The 17,557-nt window shown below is 54.1% G+C and overlaps 6 protein-coding genes across 6 annotated transcripts; 3 read left to right on the forward strand and 3 right to left on the reverse strand.

The window, feature by feature from the left end:
- The first annotated feature begins 528 nt into the window (after window positions 1-528).
- On the forward strand, window positions 529-6,762 carry SEPMUDRAFT_154026 (long-chain fatty alcohol dehydrogenase). Its single transcript, XM_016907540.1, has 2 exons — window positions 529-1,422; window positions 1,645-6,762. Exons 1-2 carry the CDS (start codon window positions 1,052-1,054, stop codon window positions 3,578-3,580), a joined length of 2,307 nt encoding a protein of 768 aa, XP_016763251.1. The 5' UTR covers window positions 529-1,051; the 3' UTR covers window positions 3,581-6,762.
- On the reverse strand, window positions 529-6,762 carry SEPMUDRAFT_123496 (uncharacterized protein). The gene is made up of 2 exons (XM_016901844.1): window positions 1,645-6,762; window positions 529-1,422 (listed from the first exon to the last, which is right to left on the reverse strand). Exon 1 carries the CDS (start codon window positions 6,753-6,755, stop codon window positions 3,801-3,803), a length of 2,955 nt encoding a protein of 984 aa, XP_016763250.1. The 5' UTR covers window positions 6,756-6,762; the 3' UTR covers window positions 529-1,422; window positions 1,645-3,800.
- Window positions 6,763-7,082: 320 nt separating this feature from the next.
- SEPMUDRAFT_154027 (phosphoglycerate mutase-like protein) lies at window positions 7,083-12,154 on the forward strand. Its single transcript, XM_016907541.1, has one exon. It carries the CDS (start codon window positions 7,116-7,118, stop codon window positions 8,613-8,615), a length of 1,500 nt encoding a protein of 499 aa, XP_016763253.1. The 5' UTR covers window positions 7,083-7,115; the 3' UTR covers window positions 8,616-12,154.
- SEPMUDRAFT_147096 (uncharacterized protein) lies at window positions 7,083-12,154 on the reverse strand. Its single transcript, XM_016904077.1, has one exon. It carries the CDS (start codon window positions 11,788-11,790, stop codon window positions 9,121-9,123), a length of 2,670 nt encoding a protein of 889 aa, XP_016763252.1. The 5' UTR covers window positions 11,791-12,154; the 3' UTR covers window positions 7,083-9,120.
- A 350-nt stretch (window positions 12,155-12,504) lies between these two features.
- SEPMUDRAFT_147097 (uncharacterized protein) lies at window positions 12,505-14,064 on the reverse strand. The gene has a single exon (XM_016904078.1). The coding sequence runs from the start codon at window positions 13,938-13,940 to the stop codon at window positions 12,786-12,788; it is 1,155 nt and encodes a 384-aa protein (XP_016763254.1). The 5' UTR covers window positions 13,941-14,064; the 3' UTR covers window positions 12,505-12,785.
- Window positions 14,065-14,111: 47 nt separating this feature from the next.
- Window positions 14,112-17,276, forward strand: SEPMUDRAFT_147098 (uncharacterized protein). The gene is made up of 2 exons (XM_016904079.1): window positions 14,112-16,394; window positions 16,451-17,276. The coding sequence occupies exons 1-2, from the start codon at window positions 14,570-14,572 to the stop codon at window positions 17,044-17,046; spliced, it is 2,421 nt and encodes an 806-aa protein (XP_016763255.1). The 5' UTR covers window positions 14,112-14,569; the 3' UTR covers window positions 17,047-17,276.
- Window positions 17,277-17,557: the final 281 nt, after the last annotated feature.

Raw genomic sequence — 17,557 nt, forward strand, 5'->3', positions numbered from 1 at the left:
CGACGCCTATGATTGGCCACTGCGCGTGCTGCTGATAAGGATTTCCCAGAACAGCCTAGCGTGTGTGGTCGTCGCAGGGATCCTTTTCCCGCCAATGGAAACGCCGCCGCCGCCGCGCCGGGTCCGATAAATGACAGTCATGATGAATTGATGATGAGAAGCTGTGCTTTGTCAGGTCTCAGATCTGGTGCCGATGCCGATGCCGATGCTGATGCTGATGCTATTTTGCTGCTGCATGTGACATTGTGATCTGGGTGTGGACCGAGACGAGACGGCCGGCGGCGGCAACTTCCCCACAAGAGGAACGACAGGCGTCGATGAGGCTACTGTAGGTACGGTAAGGGATAATAACATGGACACACCCATACCACATTTCCATTTGCCAAAGTGAAAGAAGACAGCGAGTGTAGGTAGGTTGGACGGCCTGGCAGACGCGACACGTCTCGTCTCGTCTCCTCTCGTCACGTCACCTCACGTCTCGTCCTCGGTCGCAGAATCAGAAAATGTGTGTGTGCGCGCACATGGGTGATTCAGGGTTGCGCCCGTCGATGTGAACATGGAGGAGGAGTTGGCAACCTACCGAGGCCTCCCTTTCTCCTCCCAGCGCTGCGCTGAGCTGGAATCAATAAAAACGCACTGTTGACCCAGCACCCCTGTCAAAAGAGCATCAATCATCCATCATTATTATTGAATAAATCGGAGCTAGACATCTCCTGAACTACTCGTACATCGTACATGCGCTCACACCACGACTACGACTACTGCGGTTGTGGAACAGCGAGCTCCAGGGTGCATCCATCCTGCGCTTCCGCACTGGACTACTACAGCACACCAGATATCGACATTGGAACAAAGTCTCTGCACCATCTACTGTGATCGCAGAATCGCTTCGCATCGCCTCGCCTCAGCTGTACACCGCAGCTCCTGAGCTCCTCTTGAATCGCGCCATCTGGGCAACCCGGATTCGAGTTCCACGGGCCGACCACGACTGGCATCCATTCCCCTTCCCCTCCCCCCCCCGATACACCACCACGCCGAGAGAGATAAGAACATGTCCGCTGAAAGCACGACGTTCAATGTGTCGGACACACCACTGCCACCATCTCCCCAGCACGATCCCTTGAACCCACAGCAATGGAGCATCCTGTTTGCCATTGCCGATGCTGTAGTACCGGCTTTGACCCGCACTGACGATGGCGACCATCACTTGCTCCAACATCCTCTGCGAGTCCATGTCTACGATGCTGCCGTCAAGCGTATCCGGGACCTGGCGAGACACGAGTCCGATGAAACGGCGCTTGCTTACCTCAGCGAAAGCGCCTCCAACCACCCCATGTTCAAGGAGAGCATTGCCAGGCTGGTAGTATTCTATATGAGGGAGGAAGCCAGGAATGGGCTATTATTCATTCTGACTGCATTGAAGTAAGACCCTCCACTACTCTATGTCGTGGCAACTGCCGTTTGCATCATGGTCCATGAAGCGGATATGGCTCTCTATCCGTCCAAGTGCACAAGCGCGGCGTCCCCGATTGATGGCCGAAATTAGTCCAACATCACAGTGAACGCACCAGTGACTTTCATATACCTTACGTACTATCATGATATTCCGCGAGCATCAGCTGACGCAAACTCCCCCTTTCTTAGCACACGAGCCGGCTCGCTCCTACTCACGGGCCACACGACACCTTTGACAGGACTGACAGTACGCGAACGCGAAAAGGTCTTTTTGGGATGGGCCCAATCTCGCATACCACTGCTTCGAGGCTTGCACAAGTCTTTGACGCAGCTATGCCGTGTGATATGGCTGCGAAACTCACCGAATCTCGAAGCTATACTGGGCTATCCAAGGGCACCGATTTACGCCAAAGCTGCACCCTCTGGATACAGCTTCCACTTTCTGCAGATCCCGCCACCTGTCTCTGCTGAGCCCAAAGTCATCGAGACAGATGTACTCATTGTAGGAAGTGGCTGTGGTGGCGCAGTCGCTGCAAAGACATTGGCAGAAGCCGGTCTGAAAGTGCTTGTCGTAGAGAAGCAGTACTATTGGTCACCAGAGCATTTCCCCATGGGGGAACGTGAAGCGACCACCCATCTCTTCGACAACGGGGGTGCAATCATCTCGGATGATGCGAGCATGACTGTCGTGGCAGGCACGACCTGGGGAGGTGGAGGCACAGTCAACTGGAGTGCCTCATTGCAGCCACAAGGCTTTGTGCGGAGGGAATGGGCCCAAAAATTTGGCCTGACTCACTTTACTACATCAGCTTTTCAGGCAGATCTGGACTTTGTTTGTGATCGGATGGGCGTAAGTACCACTAACATCACTCATAACAAAGGCAATATAGTACTTCTGGAAGGAGCCAGGAAGCTCGGCTGGGCTGCGAAAGCTGTCGCGCAAAATACCGGCGGCGAAGTCCATCATGATGGATTCTGCACCAGAGGATGTCGCACCTGCTCCAAGAAAGGACCTACAGTCACATTCCTGCCCGACGCAGCAGATGCCGGTGCAACTTTCATGGAAGGTTTCGAGGTCACTAAAATTCTCTTCGATGAGAAGAACACCACTGTAGCGACGGGCGTCAAGGGTATTTGGACTTCGCGTGATAGCATGAGCGGTGTCTCTGGGACAGACCGGACCACTCGCGAAGTGATCATCAAAGCCAAGCGTACCATCATCTCGGCTGGTTCTGTATACTCACCACTCTTGCTGCAGCGGTCAGGCTTGAAGAACAAGCACATAGGTCGTCACCTCCGTCTGCATCCTGTCAACATGGTTGCAGCAGTCTGGGATGAAGATGTCCGGCCGTGGGAGGGAGCAATTCTCACGTCCGTCGTAAACGAATTCGAGAACATGGATGGCGACGGGTACGGCACCAAGCTCGAATGTACGACCATGCTTCCCAGCTCCTTTCTTCCGCTCTTCGACTGGCAAGGTGGCCTCAGCTTCAAGGAGTTCACAGCCAAAATGCGTCGCATGACAGGCTACATCGCGCTGGCTCGCGACCGATATGGCGGGCGTGTCTATACCGACGCCAAAGACGGGAGTTGCCGAATCCAATACACGCCCAGCAAATACGACCAAAAGCACATTCTCGAGGGAGTTGTCCGACTCGCCGAAATCATGTATGTGGAAGGTGCTCGAGAGATCCACATTGCAGCACCTGGAATTCCACCCTTTGTCCGACCGGCCTCGGACACCGACTCGAAAATTTTCATCCACACCAACGCGAGCCCTTCGGTCACGGATGTCGATTTCGCGGCCTGGATCGCCCAAGTCCGAGCGAACGCCTTTCCTTCGCCCGGCACGGGCTTCTTCTCGGCGCACCAGATGGGCTCGTGCAGAATGGGTACGGCTCCGCACAATAGTGTGGTGGATCATCGAGGTCGCGTGTGGGACACGCAAGGGTTGTACGTCGCCGATGCGTCGGTCTTCCCTTCTGCGAGTGGCGTGAACCCGATGATTACCAATATGGGCATTGCGAGGGGAATTGCCAGGGGGATTGCAGAGGAGGCCGATCAGCTTACTTTGGCGAGTTCCAAGGCTGACAATCATAATACGGGTGTCAAGGCGAGGCTGTAGTGGATGGGAAGGAAGGAAGGAAGGAGAGTGAGAGTCGTGGGGAAAAAAAAGAAAAAAAAAAGAAAAAATCCGATGCGAACTTCTCGCACTTGTCAGGATGAGAGCGTTGTATAGTGTACAGATGTGTATATGTCTATCAAAAAGTTGCTGCCAAAGCTCAGCACAGCTTATGTTCAGCATCCATCTCAGATACCGATCGATTACCCCCACCACCACCTCATCATCCACTCTGTACAGCTCTCTCAGCTCTCTCCAACGGACTGCCGACAGGACGATCGCGGTTAAAATCGTCTCGACTGAGATAGCCCTCTTGCCGCAACAAGCCGGTCGAATGCACAAAATCCCAAAACTGCCTCTCGCCAGTTTTGGAAATCCTTCCCTGCTGATCCCTCATGTCAATCGTCGCAGCATCCACCAGATTCCTCATCTTGTCCCACATATGTCGTGCTGCATACACTCGCGCCACACTCTCCAAAGCCTTCCAGCCCGGTTTCTTGGACGACGCGCGAGACAGGGTGAGAAATTTCTCCATGGGTTGGACGCCGACGAGATGGTGATATCGCGCGTACCATTCGATCATTCTGTCGTAGAAGATGCCGTCGATTCCAGTGAGCAATTCACTGTGGGTGATTTGTTGCCACAGAGCTTCGATGGCGGCGAAGTCGGGTTGTAGATGTTCTCGGTCGAAATAGGATCCCATGAGGATTGTGTAGATGTGCGTGGTGGGTTTGAGGCCACGTGAGAGCATGTGTGAGTAGACTGCAGCTGCTGCAGTGTGATTTTGGTAGTGTTTGATTAGACGGTCGATAATGAGGGCGTAGCCCATTGAGTTGATTCCGGGAAGCTTTTCGGATTTGTCGGAGAGGGCGTCGATGAAGTTGAGGATTTTGGTTTGTTGAGCGGATGGGGAAAGACCTTCCAGGAATCCTCCTTCGAAGAGAGAAGTGACGATGACAGTCCAGGTTGTGGAGTCGGCTTCTAAGCCACGCCCTTGCATTTGTTGGAGCACTTCGAGGGCATCTGTGGGCCGATGCTGTTTCATGGATATGCTGAGGAGAGTGTTGAAAGTGGCAAGATTTGGCTCGATGCCGAAAGAGCGGCCCCAGCTGAAGACTTTGGGCACTTCATCCGGTCTTGTGGTGGCCAGAGCTGCCATTGCAGCATTCATGACCTCCAAGTTTGGCCGAGGTACGCCGTCAACAGGTCCAGGATACCTCTTCATCAGCTCAGAAACCATATTCTTGTTCGACGCCATCCAATTCGTATCTGCTGGGAGCCCTTCTGACACCGCTTTTGCTTTGGCTGCAGCGAACCACTCCTGGCCCATTTCACTCAATGCTCGCATGCCAGTACTGACATTTCTAAGCTTAAGAAGGCCGAATATGCGAATGGACCAGGAGTAAGCGTCCGGCCGAAGTCCAGCCTGACGCATCCTTTGAAAGAAGGCTTCCATGCCTTTCACGTCTCGTGCATTCTGCGAGCCACGCATCATGACCGTGTACGTTTTGACAGTGGGCTCGAGACCTAGCTGAGCCATGTTCTGCCAGACCTCGACAGCAGTTTTGGTATCGCGTACAGACAGAGTGGCAAGCAGCATATGTTCGTATAGGTCGATTGGCAAAACTTCGCCATGGCTTAGTGTGGATGCGTATTCCTGCACCTCTCGCACAATTTTGGCTACTTGTGCCACTCCCTGGCCTTCCATGGCCTTCAGGAGTCTGTAGATCTTTTCTCCGGCGTATGATTCGACTGCAGGCCTCTCGGCCGCTTTCACTTCCGGCGATAGCTGTTCAGTGTCATCAAAGCTCGTGGGATTCTCAACACGGGCAGGTATCCCCACGCGGACAGATGGTGGGCTCCTGGCTGGAGTTTGGGAACTGCGTGCAACGCTGGTAACGTTGGCTGAATAGCCTTCGCACCCGACGCGTGCAAGCATAGCTTTTAGCTGTTCCAGTCCGAGTTCATCGGCCTTTAGAGTGAGCTTGAGCTCCAGTTCTGGGGGAACACGCGGCGACGCAGCGATGCCGAGCATTTCTGCGATGATTTCAGCAAATGGAGCATATCGTGCAAGAGTGGCCATGGGCACATTCTGTCCATCTTCGGACGGCTGTACAGTCTTGTTCAACAGATCCACAGTGAGAAGTGCAGCGCTGGCATAGTCACCACGAGCTGGAAAGCCTTGCTTTACATCGGTCGGAGGAACCAATAGGCCGAGCATTTGCTCAAAGGCAGTGCTCGAATCGCGCTCATGCAGAGACGTAAACGCTGCGACAGCTGGGAGGAAGCTCCAGTCTTCCTCTGATGTTGCCACAGAGGCGAACGCGCGGGCTTTCGCCTCGCGAACATCGCCTAGTGATTTATTGGAAAGGCTACCGCCTATACATAACCTCCATATGCCCATAAGCTCATTTACACCGTTGGAGAGACGCTGATCATGAATGTCCGCACGACGACCAGCCTGGTAAGTCCAGAGATAATCAGACAGCCTCGACAGCACCGGGCGGACGTACAGTGTCTTGGAAACGTATGCCTGGTGGAGAAGCAGCATGATACGGTATGGTGTTGGCATAGCAGAATCAACGTCTCCTGTTCGAATGCTATCCATCAGATTGATGATGGATCGATGCAGCAAGATCGAAACGATCCTCGACACACCCGAAATGTTCAGGAAGCGCGCTGCATGGCGAGGGTTACCCTCAGAATATATCCGTGCCAATTTCTGCAGGACTCGCCATGTCGATGGCCAATCTTCAGCTGTGGAGTACCCGGACAGCTCATTCACAACGTTCATGACATGCGTTGGTATAGCGAACGCATTATCGTTGGCATGGTCGTCGGTCTGATGTGGCCGTTGCGGCGCTGGACGATTCGCGCGTTGCGTTGATCCGGTTCCCACAAGTCGTGATCGAGGTGGTTCTGGTGGAGCGTGATGGAACGGAGTGTACGGCTGCTCCGGCCTCAGCTCCCGCCCCGAGTATCGTCCTCTGACAGTATAGCCGATGCCACTGCCACTGCCATCGCCGTCGCCAATCCCATTGTGATCACCATCGCCATCCTCCCGTGTGCCATTGGACGCGATTGCTTGCGAAAGCGTTCGTAAGTGGCGCGCGGTCCCGCGTACAGTTCTGGTCAGCGGTGCGAGGCGGCAAGCGCTGCAGATATATGGCACCGACATGTCTTCGTCATCTTGTAGTTGGGGATTGTTCAGGACGTGAGTGAGAGAAGCGCACCAAGTCAATTCTGGTACTCCCGTCTCTCTCCCGCCTGAGGGCACCCCCGAGTCTTCGCCGTGGCCTTCTCCACATTCAGCCAAATGCGGGAAAGTCCTTCTCCATCTTTCTTTCCTCTCTGGACTCGGCTACCGCCTTTTCACGTGCCAAAGTCTATTCAGGTACATGTAGTTGGTCTAGGCAAGGAAGAGTCAAATGTTTGTTAATGTTACGCTACCACCACAGACACATACACATACACATACACATCACCACCACCACCACCACCATCTCGGGATGATACGCACTTGACAATCGTCCCTACAATGTCGACTCTTCTTCCCAGATCGCCCTACAGCGAATCGGAGCTTGCTCAGCTCTACCCACCCACCCTCCAACTGTGTCAGGTCCAGGTGCTGCTCAGGCATGGCGAGCGTACTCCGGTGTCATCGCGATTCAAAAATGCCGGATTGAACGGGACATGGAACTATTGTAGAGCAGCAAACGAGCTCAAGGCCACCATCCTTGCCGCCGACGGCTCGTGGGACACGCTTGCCTGGAAGAGGAGGATGGAGACATTCGGCGTCGAGGATACTCCCAAGCTGGCAGCAGGCTCCAGAGGCGACATTGATGCCGTATGTCAGCCGGGAGAGTTGACTGACCGAGGCCGTGAAACCACGCTCGCTCTCGGTCAGCGAATACGAACGCTCTATGTCAATCAGCTCGCGTTCTTGCCTGCGTTCCTGGACGAGCAAAACAAGTCGAACGTCAGTCTGAGGGCCACACCGATCCCGCGAGCACTGGAGAGCGTACAGCAGGCCTTTGTCGGCCTATACCCAGCAGCATCTCGATCGCCAGGCCTGCTGCCTCCTGCAATCGTGCAGCGAGCTTTCCAAGATGAAACTCTGTTCCCAAACGAAGGCGCTTGCAAACGCTTCGCTGAGCTCGCACATCAATTCGCCGACCGAGCTGCAAATATCTGGAACGATTCGAACGAGATGAAATATGTCAATCAAAAGATCGGGAAGTGGATGCCCAAGGAGAGTCCGATCATCAAGGTCGACTCCCATCCTCGGTTAAGTGGAGTCATGGACTCCATCAATGCTACACTTGCACACGGTCTGGACACTAAGCTGCCCGCTGCGTTTTACGATGAGACTGTTCGCGCCAACATTGACAGAATATGCGTGGAAGAATGGTTCGCAGGCTACCAAGAGAGCGCAGAGTACAGAAAATTGGGCATTGGTGGTCTCATTGGCGACGTCACGCAGAGAATGGTCGAGCAGACTATTGGTGTTCCAAAAGAAGGCCAGGGGGAGCCATTGAAATTCAGCATGTCCGGCTGTCACGATACAACCATTGCTTCCACACTTGCAGCTCTAGGAGGATTTGACTATGAAAAGAATAAGTGGCCGAATTTCACCTCCTCAGTTGCATTCGAACTATTCAAATCGAAAGATACCTCCATGAGCCCACCCAGCAGTAACGGCAAATCCTGGCTATCATCCCTCTTCTCGTCATCATCATCAAAAGCGAATGTTGACACTGCCTCTCGAGCACCTTTGAACAGCATGCCACAGTCCACGCAGCACAAACTCGAAGGGCACTATGTCCGTTTACGCTATAACGACCAACCTGTCACGCTTCCCTTCTGCAAAGCTCCGGGCAGACATTTGGAAGGGGACGAGACGTTTTGCACACTCAAGGCTTTCAAAGAGGCCGCAGATATGGTCACTCCCAAAGATTGGAAGCTTGAATGTAAAAGCAACCTTGGAGCTAGTGCTTTCCCGGCGAAAATAGAGCCGCCTCCTGGTGTCGGAGTGTGAGTTAAGGTTGTCAGAGGCAGAGGCAGAGTGATCGATACTACAAGGTACCTCAGGTACCTTGTATATAGAGTGCATGGCTTTGCAGAGTATCTTCCTAGACGGGAATGGAAAATGGAAAATGCCAACATACAGCCAACGCATCAGATACTCTTGTCCCTTCCTATGTGTAGATGGTTCGCAGAAAGGTGCTGTAACAAAGTTCAACTGGGGGTATCGTGATCGGCTCAAGACGCAAAGGTCGAGCTTCCAACATAATAACAACAAGGAAACATGTTCGGCGTATTGCCTCTTGCCTGCTTGCCTGCCGCCTGTATTCCTCAATGTGCTTGTTCGTTTCCTGGCGTGGGTGTTCCTGTGCCAAATTCCAGGTCCCCCGTTCATCACCGACTGTTCGACCGACCGAACCCCCCACCGCGCGACAGACACACAAGACAACAACAACAAAAATAACAACAAGAAACGCCTCTTGCTCAAACAATACACATACACAAACATAGCTCAAGTCTCAGAGCTTCAACTTCAATGTATAGTCAATCTTCTCTTTGGCCATCCATTCTCGCAACATGGCATGTCCAGCTCTGGCTGCACGCACAGGCGTGGTAGCAACACCAATAGGCAACTTATAAGGACCAGAAAGCAACTTTGCAGGATCCAGCTTATCGTCGTTCGGGGGGATTTTCTTCGTTCGTCCCTTCCAACTTCTCGGAAAAGTTTCCTGTAAAGTGTCGAGATCGAGCTTCTCTTCCAGGCCCGCAACAGCTCTAGTCAGGAGGAGAGCAGTGTCGACGAGGACTTCCTGCTTGGGCGGGTCGGAAACGAGAGTGCTGATTTCTAAAATGCGGGCGTTGATCACAATACCCAGAGCGCACACGAGGCCGCTCAGGGGCGTAAACGCAGAGGTAGTGTGCTTGACAAACGCGTAGAAGGCATTGAGACTACACCAAACCCTGTACATGGGAGGCCGTTTCGGGTCTGCACACGCATTGCCCTCATCCACGCATGCGAACGCTAGGAGGTAGCATAGTAGTGACTCGACAGCTTTGACAGCAGCCAGTTTCTGATCAAGGCCAGTCTGCGAGTGGTTGAGATGGGCAGTAGCCGAGTGCTTCAACTGTCGACCTAGGTCCTCAAGCCGCTTCTGCTCCAATTCAAAGGCATTCAGTCTGTGGGACTTGCTGCTCGGCTGACTGGATGGTGGGCGAGTGATACCACTCGTCGAAGTGCTCCCATTCACAATGGGCGTGTTGGCCGCCGCTGGCGGAGTATGCGTTGAGTTGCTGTCCTGTGATAGCTCTCGCTTCATCGAGTGCGACAAGAAGTCTCTGCGTGTTCCCGGTGTATTGAGCTGACCTGACTTGGGAACTATTGGTGAGTCCATTTCTCGTGGCCCTGGTGTGGATGGTTCTTTGTGTGCATCAGCGGCCTCGAATTTCCTGCGCTTAGCAGACGGACCTTGCCTGTCATCATCGGACTTTCGTTTCGGCGGAGAAGTCGGATTCTCCGCAAGCTTGATTGGTCGCTTCCCGGACTGCTTGGGCACGGTTTTCTCCGGTTTTCTGGCAGGCGTCTCCCCCGCCACTTCTTTCTTGTCCTTCTTAACCGGTCCAACCTTTTGAGCAACTCCTTTTAGCTTCGCCGACTCGTCCTTGCGCTCCTCATCGGGCTTTTCAATAGACTTCGTCGACACTTTCGGCTCTTCGCTTGTGCTCGGTGACAGTAGCATGCTCTTGTCGGGCTTTGACCGCATCTTCAGAATCCGCAGAACATTCTCTTTGCGGTGCCGTCCGTACTTCAATCGGATGACCAATGATGCCGACTTCTCCAGATCCTCAGGCATTTGGGCTATCTTGACCAATGCTGATGCTTCAACGTCTGCTTTGTTGGCACCCTTCGCCTTCGGCACCTTGGCGACAGCAATCTCATCGTCCTGCGAATGCTCAAAAGTTTCGGCTCGTTGGGTAGAGGCGACTGCGGCGGCCTTTGCCTCAAGCTCAGAACGAACCGCTGGGCTACTCGGGCTAGCGCGAAAGCCATTGCGTGGTATGGGAGACTTGTGCTTAGTAATGCCTTCGGTCTTCTTCAACGGCGTGAGCTTGCCATTCTTATCCTTGACGATCGTGCTTGGCGTTGGCAGATTTGAACTTGATGTCTTAGACGAAGGCCGTATATTGTTGTACGCTTCTAAAGCTTTCGTGATGTTGTCGGGAAAGGAGAGTGACAGTCGCGCAGGCAGCTGCTCGCGAGCATCTGCGGGGCCTGCTGAAGCTCCCAGCACTGTAGTCGTATGTGCAGTGTGCAATGGCGATAGTTTGTCAGGCAGCCCAGGCGACAACCGAGGAGGTGAAAGACGAGGAGGTAATTCGGATTCGCCCATTCTGGTCCCGTTGAGGAGCTTGTTTTGTGATCGCGCCGTCGTACTCTTCTGATGCCGTGGCGTATCGGTCTCGACTGATTGAGCCTCTGCCTTCAGCTTCTTTAGGCTGGGCTCAGCTTCGCCATGTTGTGCCCTGCTTTCAGGTCTGCCCGCTTCACTTTGCTCCATCCTCTTGCGCTTCAAGTCACCATGCTCTGGCGACCTTTCCCTTTGCATTTTTTGCTCTTCTTCGTTCTCATCTGCTACCGCTGCTAGCGTCTCCTGTGTCTCCGCTTTGACGCGCTCCACGGGGCCCTTGACGGCAGGTTGCTTTCCTGCTGCATCCACGCTCTTCTGCGCATCGAGCTCTGGAGTCACCGCATCGCCGTTCTGCTTGCCCTTCTTGTACGCGCTGAAGCTGATCTTCTTCTTGGGTCCAGTGTTAGAAATATTTGTGCGCATGCTCGGCCGCGGCTTGTCCTGGCTGCCACTAGATTCGCTGATCGGTCTGCTATTATGCAGCATATACATCTCTTTGCCTGGCTCGTGGTAGTGGAAGGTCAGGTACTGGGTAGCCTCGTGCTCGCCGTCCTCGAACGGCGTGCTGTATAGCCATTGCTTCGCCTGTGACTCGTAATGATGGTGATATCGCGGCTCCACGTCTTGTGGTATCGTAATGACATAGGGATCGACGGTGATATGATCGCGCATGCGCTGCAGTTTCGTGTCGATGGCGTCGAGATCGGCTTGCTCGTCTTTGTTGGGTGTCCATGTTACGGTTCCGGGCGGTCTGTCTTGTGCCCCATGTGCGATACCAGGCATGATCGCGCAGAGGTGACGCAGGGCGCTATGAATAGATCATGGGGGTCGCAGTGCTGCTGAGGTGGAAGCGCGCAGCATTGGGCGGATCCACCGCGAGGACTCTGGTATTCGACGTGAGTGGGGGTGAGCAGAGGAGGGCAGGCAGGGCGGGCAGGGCAGGGCAGGACAGGACAGAGCAGAGCAGAGTAGAGTAGAGAAGCAGGCGGAATGCGTCGCAGAGAAGGAGGTTGCTGTCTTGCTTGTCGCGACGACAGTGAGACAGGTCCAATGTGGTTATTGATGTGCACGTGGTTGCGCGATGTGCAAGATCGCCTGCTGGAGATATGAGGTCAGGTAGGCAGCTGTGGTGAGCCTGGTAAGGCAGTAGTCCCTAGTGGAGGTGGATGTCAGGATACGGAAGAGGGCTGGAGCGGATCCAGGTAGTTACGCGCTGGATCTTCGCTCGCTCGCTCGCTCGGCAGGCGATCCGAGCAGAGCGACAACAATGCCACTTTCTCGCTGTGTGTGCTATTGTTGATGCTAGGTATCCGCTCACTCTGCGTTACATGTACTTCCAGTGTCTTAACCTGCTGTGGATCATGATTCCTACGAGACTGCGGGCGCAAACAGTTCTTTGGTCACATCGTGATAGACTCTCCCAGGTCTTCGGTTTGTGCTATATACCTCATCCCACCAAGCCAGCCCGAGGTCTAGCACAGGGTCTTAGGAGGTAAGTCATCTTCATTTAGATTCTACACGTGCATACACAGCGCATCATGTCAATATCCGTGGCCCACCCCGCCCGTGCCGTCTTACTTGGTTGCACAAGACGGTCCATCGCATTCGCAGATCGAGACTTGCGCCCGGCCCCTGCAGTAAGTCCGACCTAGTCTGGACGGCAGCGCTGGAGACGACACCATCACGTCTGCAGACCGCTGTATCCGATTCCTATCAACCCAATACATAGCTTCCTCCATGCCGAAACCTCTTATGCTGAACCTCCATAGTGTCATCTGTCATAGTTCGTCATCCGTTTCATCCTCGTCATCGCCAATGTTCGAGGCCTTGGGCGGCGTAGGCTCTTTCTCTTTCGTCTTTGGAGGCATATCCCTGGTGGGTGCCTGCCGGGTCGGTGCTGCCTCATCCACATCCATTGGATCAGATTCTTGGCTTGGTTGACGCCGCTGAGTTTGCTCCTGGGTAACTCGATGTGAGGCTCCAGAACCAGCAAGTACTTCAGGCGAGGCAGCATGCTCCTCTTCATCCTCGACCGGTTCGACAGCAGCATCGGGCTCGTCCGGCTCGGGTGTGACTCGATCGTGCCTTGATGCGCCTTCGCCTTCGCCTTCGCCTTCGCCTTTGTCGAAGCCGTTGACAGTGGCACCGTCCTCATCTGCTGCGTCTGAATCTGTCAAGGGCGACAGTGATGCTCCATTGGCTTTTCGCTTTCCGCCTCGAGAGGAACTTGCCTCTCTCGGAGTACTTGCTGATTTCGATCGACTCACGTCTATCGCGGCATCTGAATCGATCTTGGCACTCTTCAATAGCCGTTGTTGATCACGAATTTTCAACTTCTTAGCATTGAGTAGTGCGGCAAATTTACTTAGCAGTTCGTCCTCGTGTGCTTTCTTCGCTCTGACTAGCATGTCCAGCTCCGTGGTCAACTTGGCAATAGAGTCTCTCTGTGACTCTACAGAAGCACGTAAAACATCTAGCTGCAATCGTAGACCGTCGGCCTCGGCAGCAGCAGCATCAACCCATTCTAGAGTGTCAACTTCCGTGTCCGTCTTCTGCAGAGGTATGGTTCCGAGTCTCTGGGTAATTTCACCAACCTTCTTCCGAATAGTGATTGTTGCATTGGTCTTGCTGATAGCGGCGACCGTCTCCACACCTTGTAAGGAGTCTGGTAACAGACCCTCCGGTTTATGGTGCAGCAACGCGAACATAAGGAGGGTCTTCCATTCTTCGAGATTACCCTTGAAATTGCGGTCCTGATAGGCCTTGGTGTCGGCTTCCTTGAACGAGACGACGAAAAGTTCGGACTGATCTGTGCCAATGAGCTTCAAGTCTAGGTCTTTTCGTCCTTCCTTAGCGATATTAACGAGCATGTGCTTCGCAGACTTGTCGTCCGTCCGACGCAGGCGAAGGACGTGCTGTGTCGGAGGTGACATAGCTTTCAAGGCTATTGTTCGGCCTTAACTGGTAGGTTGCCCTGCATGCGTATGTCTGAAACCGAGAATAGAGATGTGTGCTTGCGCAAGGCGAAGGCGAGGGAAATCAGGATATGTAGCTCTTCTGAAGCTGTGATGCGGCCTTCACACAGGATTCATCTGCGACAGCGCGTGCCTTGCAGCGTGGCGTGATCTACGGCCGCGATATTGCGGCAATCAGCTGTTGCTATGTGACTTCAAAATCTTGCTGGCGACGCGATATTCGAGACCGCGTGTCGGCCAGTGCGCTCGCTCTGCACCGGGGAGCCGGTCGGGAAATAGAGAGAATCGACGTGCCGTGCGTGGAAAATTGGTAAAGTAGCTGGCGCAGGGGTCACGTAACTCATGTTACGGGTCTTACAGTTCGCGTTGCCTAAGGTTATTTGAATCATGCCAGCCATCCTCTGAACATCGGGCAAGAACAATCGTCGAGCGCGCCGTATGAACGCACACCATCTCCAGCACCTACACCGCGCGTCATCCTGTTCACGGCCTTCCTCTTCCCAGGCTGTGCAGTGACCGCATGACGCTGCACCTCGCGCACGAGACATTCGGAGCACCACGACGGCGGCATCACGACGGCGGCCACAATGGCGGTCGAGAGCTGGGACCTGGATGATGACTTCCAAGGCGACTTCCAGACCTTTGGCAACGCCAGCGTGGGAACGGGACCTCTCAGTATGTCGTCGCGAATGAGCACGCGATCGGAGTCGGTGGCTGGCGATGAGGACTGGAACGTGGTCATCACACCCAACGACGAGCACAGCACGACACAGGCGATTCAGTCCGCGAAACAGGCAGGCATACCACTCCCGAACAACGTGCCCGCAAGCGCACTGTTAGGCGGCACGATAAAGCGATTGGGCAAGAAGAAGTCGAAACAGAAGATTGATCACGACTGGGACAATGACCTCGAGATGTCGGACCAGCCGTTGCAGCTGAAGCCGAGGGCAGATGATCCAGGTGTCATGTCGGACGAAGGCTTCGACGATTTTGATGACGAGCTTGAGGGAAGCCTAGGGATTCGCTTTGCTGGAAAGCGTGACACGAGAAATCGCAGTGGTTCGGCATCAGTGATGAGTCCGAGTCTAGGTTCTGCGACCGCAGACAGTGAGGTGGATGATCTGGGTGGGCTCGATTTCCCCGAAGGACCCATGGACTTCGACGCACTATTGAAGAAACGACGCGCTGCAGATGCAGAACTATCAGACTTGTCGCAGCCAAGCTCTGCGGTAGTAGAGCAGGAGCCTACGATGACCAAGACGCACAAGAAGTCCAAGCTGGAGTCCGACGACAACGACGACTTCTTTGGGGATCTGGATCTGGGTGATGGCGAGGTGCTCAATGTACGGAAACGTACCACGAATCGAAATGTGCAGGTCAAGTCGGCCAGAGTGCCTCCAGCTGCTCAAAGAGCCGCTACTACTTTGAACTTCCATGATCGAGCCACCGACAAGCCCATATACACACGATCGCATATCCCGCGGCCCGTCTCTGGCACCAGACACACGTCTCGACTGGATCCGGTCTTCGAAAGTGGCGATATGCAAGGGCTTAAGAATAGGAGAGGGCCCACCACGACGAGTGCGCAGCTACTTCGTTCCAAGCGGTCTATGCCCGCTCTGCGCAACCAATCGAGCCATGGTTCCTTGTCGAAGCCTTCTGTACCATTCCTGCCCGCAGGAGTATCCAATATGCAATCGCCACATATCACTACACATCGAGCAATGCCGTACCACTTGCGGCGCGACTCTGATCCGAACAGACCAGGTGCGCAATCACCACCACCACAGCGACCCAGTTCGAGGCTATCCAACCAAATCACGCCGGATACTCCTTCGCGAGTGGCAAGGCACAGAGAAAACGTAGCGCCCGCCTCGCTGGTTCGGCAAGCAGCTGCTAAGCACACTCTGACGAAGCCGATCAAGAAGAGGCATTTTGGCGATGGCAATGAGCTTGAGATCTTTGATGATCTACCAACATCCGTGACCACAGAGAGCAAATTCATGAAGCAACCTGTCGGTCGCGGCCCACCTAAGCAGAGCACTTTACGGGCCACCCAAAGTCGTAGCGACCTGACGGATGCTAGTAAGAGAAACTCTGCAATCACCATCGTACCTGACAGAATGATGACACCTGCTCCTCGAACGCCGGCGAGTCCCACCAAAGGCTTCTACGATGCGCCGACGGCCACACCTAGTTACCTTCGTGATACTGCTGCAAGTAGAATTGCCAGAGAAACACGCCTCGCAAATCAGCCGCGACCACGAAGTGAAGGGCCCCTTCAGCCACTGACTACCAACTGGAAAGCTCAAGTGGCAGCAAGAAGTCCATTCTCAAGCCCAGGTGCACAGAGACAGAAGAGTATTCGGAGGCCGGGCTTGATTGCGGGCATCGGTTCCCACGTAGCCAAGAGTATGTGTCAAGTATATTGCTTCGCGCGAGAAAAACACTGCTGATCAGAATGATAGGCGAAAAGGGTATGATATATAACCCGCAAACACTACGCTGGGAAGGCAACGAGAACACGTTGCAAGCATTCGACATGGCGCCGTTAGAGACACCCACTCCACAACTTCGACCCCGATCGTCCTATATCGGACTAACGCACCAGAGATCCAACACGTCACCTTCACGACCCGCACTCATCTCCCACGTACCCACTGGCAGTGGTTTCAACATTCAAGTGCAGAATGGAATGGTGTACGATCCGCAGCAGATGAAGTGGTTGAAAGTCAAGGGCGGCCGAGACGTGTCTAACCAATTGTCTTCTTCTGCAACCGATGTTGAAGACGAGGAGGACGCATTTGCCGGTATCGACGACCTCAAGGACGAAAATGTTCCTGCAGGCGGGCAGGGTATTGATGGCATGAACCTTGCAGCACCCCCTGCAGAAAACTTCCACGAGGAGTTCGATATTGGCCTCCGATTCATTGACCTGCAAAGGACAGAGGAAGAAGCGTGGCGCCGAATCTGTTCAAATTGGTTCGTGGGCGATCAGCCACGGCCCGACAATGGGATGTGGCGACACAGCATCAGAGACATCGTGCCCGCCGACGGCTTCTGATGATGACGATGACAAGACGGCGCTCGCCAGTGTACATGTTGTTGCTCTTAGAAATGCAGATAATATCGTCGTCTTATAGCCTGCAGCATTTTGGGATGGGTTTGGAAAGCTGGCGCAGGTGCACAACAAAGTAATAACGACGAGACGAAGATATGATGGATAGCTACATGTACCTTATCTCTACTACGATGAGCTGTGTGCTACACTCAGCCTATAAGCCTAGGAGTTACATGTACCGTGCGTGCGACATGCGTGTGTGAATATCGTGATTTACTAGCCCCCATGTGCATACCGCCTAGTCCTGGCCATGTCCCGGGCGTCGGTCATTAGGGAACAGATGTAGCAACTGAGCCGGTCCCTCTGCCCTTGCACGCGCTACCGATACGCGAGAGTGCGAGGGACATGCTGCCCACGTGCACTTGGCATGGTAGGACATGGAGATGAACATTTCAGCACTCTTGCGTTGCTGTGAGCCTCGTTTCTCCGCACCACTCAGATGCCATCCTGGATA

Source organism: Sphaerulina musiva (genome assembly GCF_000320565.1).
Source record: "Sphaerulina musiva SO2202 unplaced genomic scaffold SEPMUscaffold_2, whole genome shotgun sequence".
NCBI lineage: Eukaryota > Fungi > Ascomycota > Dothideomycetes > Mycosphaerellales > Mycosphaerellaceae > Sphaerulina > Sphaerulina musiva.